The sequence below is a fragment of the Cyprinodon variegatus genome, unplaced genomic scaffold (genome assembly GCF_000732505.1).
Source record: "Cyprinodon variegatus isolate N-32 unplaced genomic scaffold, C_variegatus-1.0 Scaffold692, whole genome shotgun sequence".
Taxonomy (NCBI): Eukaryota; Metazoa; Chordata; class Actinopteri; order Cyprinodontiformes; family Cyprinodontidae; genus Cyprinodon; species Cyprinodon variegatus.
Window position 1 is genome coordinate 37,927 of NW_015151145.1, and position 1,520 is coordinate 39,446.

Below are 1,520 nucleotides of genomic sequence, written 5' to 3' on the forward strand. Positions count from 1 at the left end.
TGCTGTCCCATAGGAAAGCTGTCCCATAGGGCTGCTGTCTCATAGGGCTGGTGTCCTGTAGGGCTGCTGTCCCATAGGAAAGCTGTCCCATAGGGCTGCTGTCTCATAGGGCTGGTGTCCTGTAGGGCTGCTGTCTCATAGGAAAGCTGTCCCATAGGGCCGCTGTCTCATAGGGCTGCTGTCCTGTAGGGCTGCTGTCCCATAGGACTGCTGTCCCATAGGGCTGCTGTCCCATAGGACTGCTGTCCTGTAGGGCTGCTATCCTGGAGTTTTTAGATTGGTTCCAGTTTTAATTCCACCATCAGCCTGCTGATAGTGATGCAGCAGAAAGTTTCAGGACACCAGCCGTCCATGATTTCAATTAGAGGCCACTCAGTTAGCCCATTTCTGCTTAGCTTAGCTTAGTCTGTAGCTAACCTGTCTCATGCTAGCTAGATTTCTTGGGTTACTTCCTCAGCTTAGCTTTGCTCAGTCTGGCCTTTATTAGATCAGGTTTTGCTCATTCTGCTCATTGATCCATTTCAGCTTCCTGTTCTGCATTTCTATGCTCATAACTTGATGTTCATAAGAACAGGAATAAACTGGGAGGCTGAGCTTTGAAGCCTGCAAACAGAAAGAGACCTTAACTATGAACCTGCTCAGACCAGCTCAGGTTCAGCACCAAGGCCAGTGACGTGTTCTGCCCTGTGTCTGCAGGTAAATCCATGCCGTATGAATTCGACATCAGGGTACCGTTTTACATCAGAGGACCAAACGTGGAGCAAGGCAGCATGTAAGCACCAACCCAACGCCCCCCCCCACCACTGACGAAGCTTCAGCACAGCCCTCCTCTGAGGCTGCAGTGGCTGAAGGATTGATCTTCAATAGCCCCTCTGATTAACTGACAGATCAGGGATCTGTCTGGAGGAGCTGAGCTAACATCTGGATCAGCTCTGCAGCTCTTCTGTTAGAAATCAGCACCAAATTAAGCTTAAAACTGATCAGAGTGACAGCAGAATGCATCATTTAGATCTGATTTCAGTGTTCCTCAGAGGGAACGGGAGTCGGTGTAGCGGCTAAAGCAGATTATTGCCCTCAGAGCTGTGGCACCATGAGCAGATTTACTGCTCTTCACTGCGTTTAAAGCTTTCTCAGCCCAATTTAACATGAATTATTTACTTTGAAATGTTATACAGAAGCACATCTCTAGACAACCATGCCTCCTCGCTCTGCTGTAGCTTAGCAACAGAAACTTTCCAGAGTTGGATCTTTATTTTATCTACAAATTGAAGGAAAGTCAGGAATTTATCTCCCTGTTTGAGAACTTTAATCATGACGGATCCTAACCATGAAAATCTGGGTGTTTGTTTCAGTAACGCTCACATGGTTCTGAACATCGATCTGGCTCCAACCATCCTGGACATCGCCGGCATCGACATTCCTCCAGACATGGACGGAAAGTCCATCCTATCCCTGCTGGACACCGACAAATCAGCCAACAGGTGGAAACACCCAGAGGGGCTATTCAGAGCCCACAGCGT

At 48.3% G+C, this 1,520-nt stretch overlaps 1 protein-coding gene across 1 annotated transcript in view; it reads left to right on the forward strand.

Moving 5' to 3' along the window:
* Nucleotides 1-1,520, forward strand: part of LOC107097406 (extracellular sulfatase Sulf-2-like) — a 48,520-nt gene that overhangs the window by 14,142 nt on the left and 32,858 nt on the right. Inside the window, exons 7-8 of the mRNA XM_015394541.1 lie at nt 697-772; nt 1,353-1,518. Coding sequence (XP_015250027.1) covers nt 697-772; nt 1,353-1,518 — 242 coding nt within the window. The remainder of the gene's footprint in view (nt 1-696; nt 773-1,352; nt 1,519-1,520) is intronic.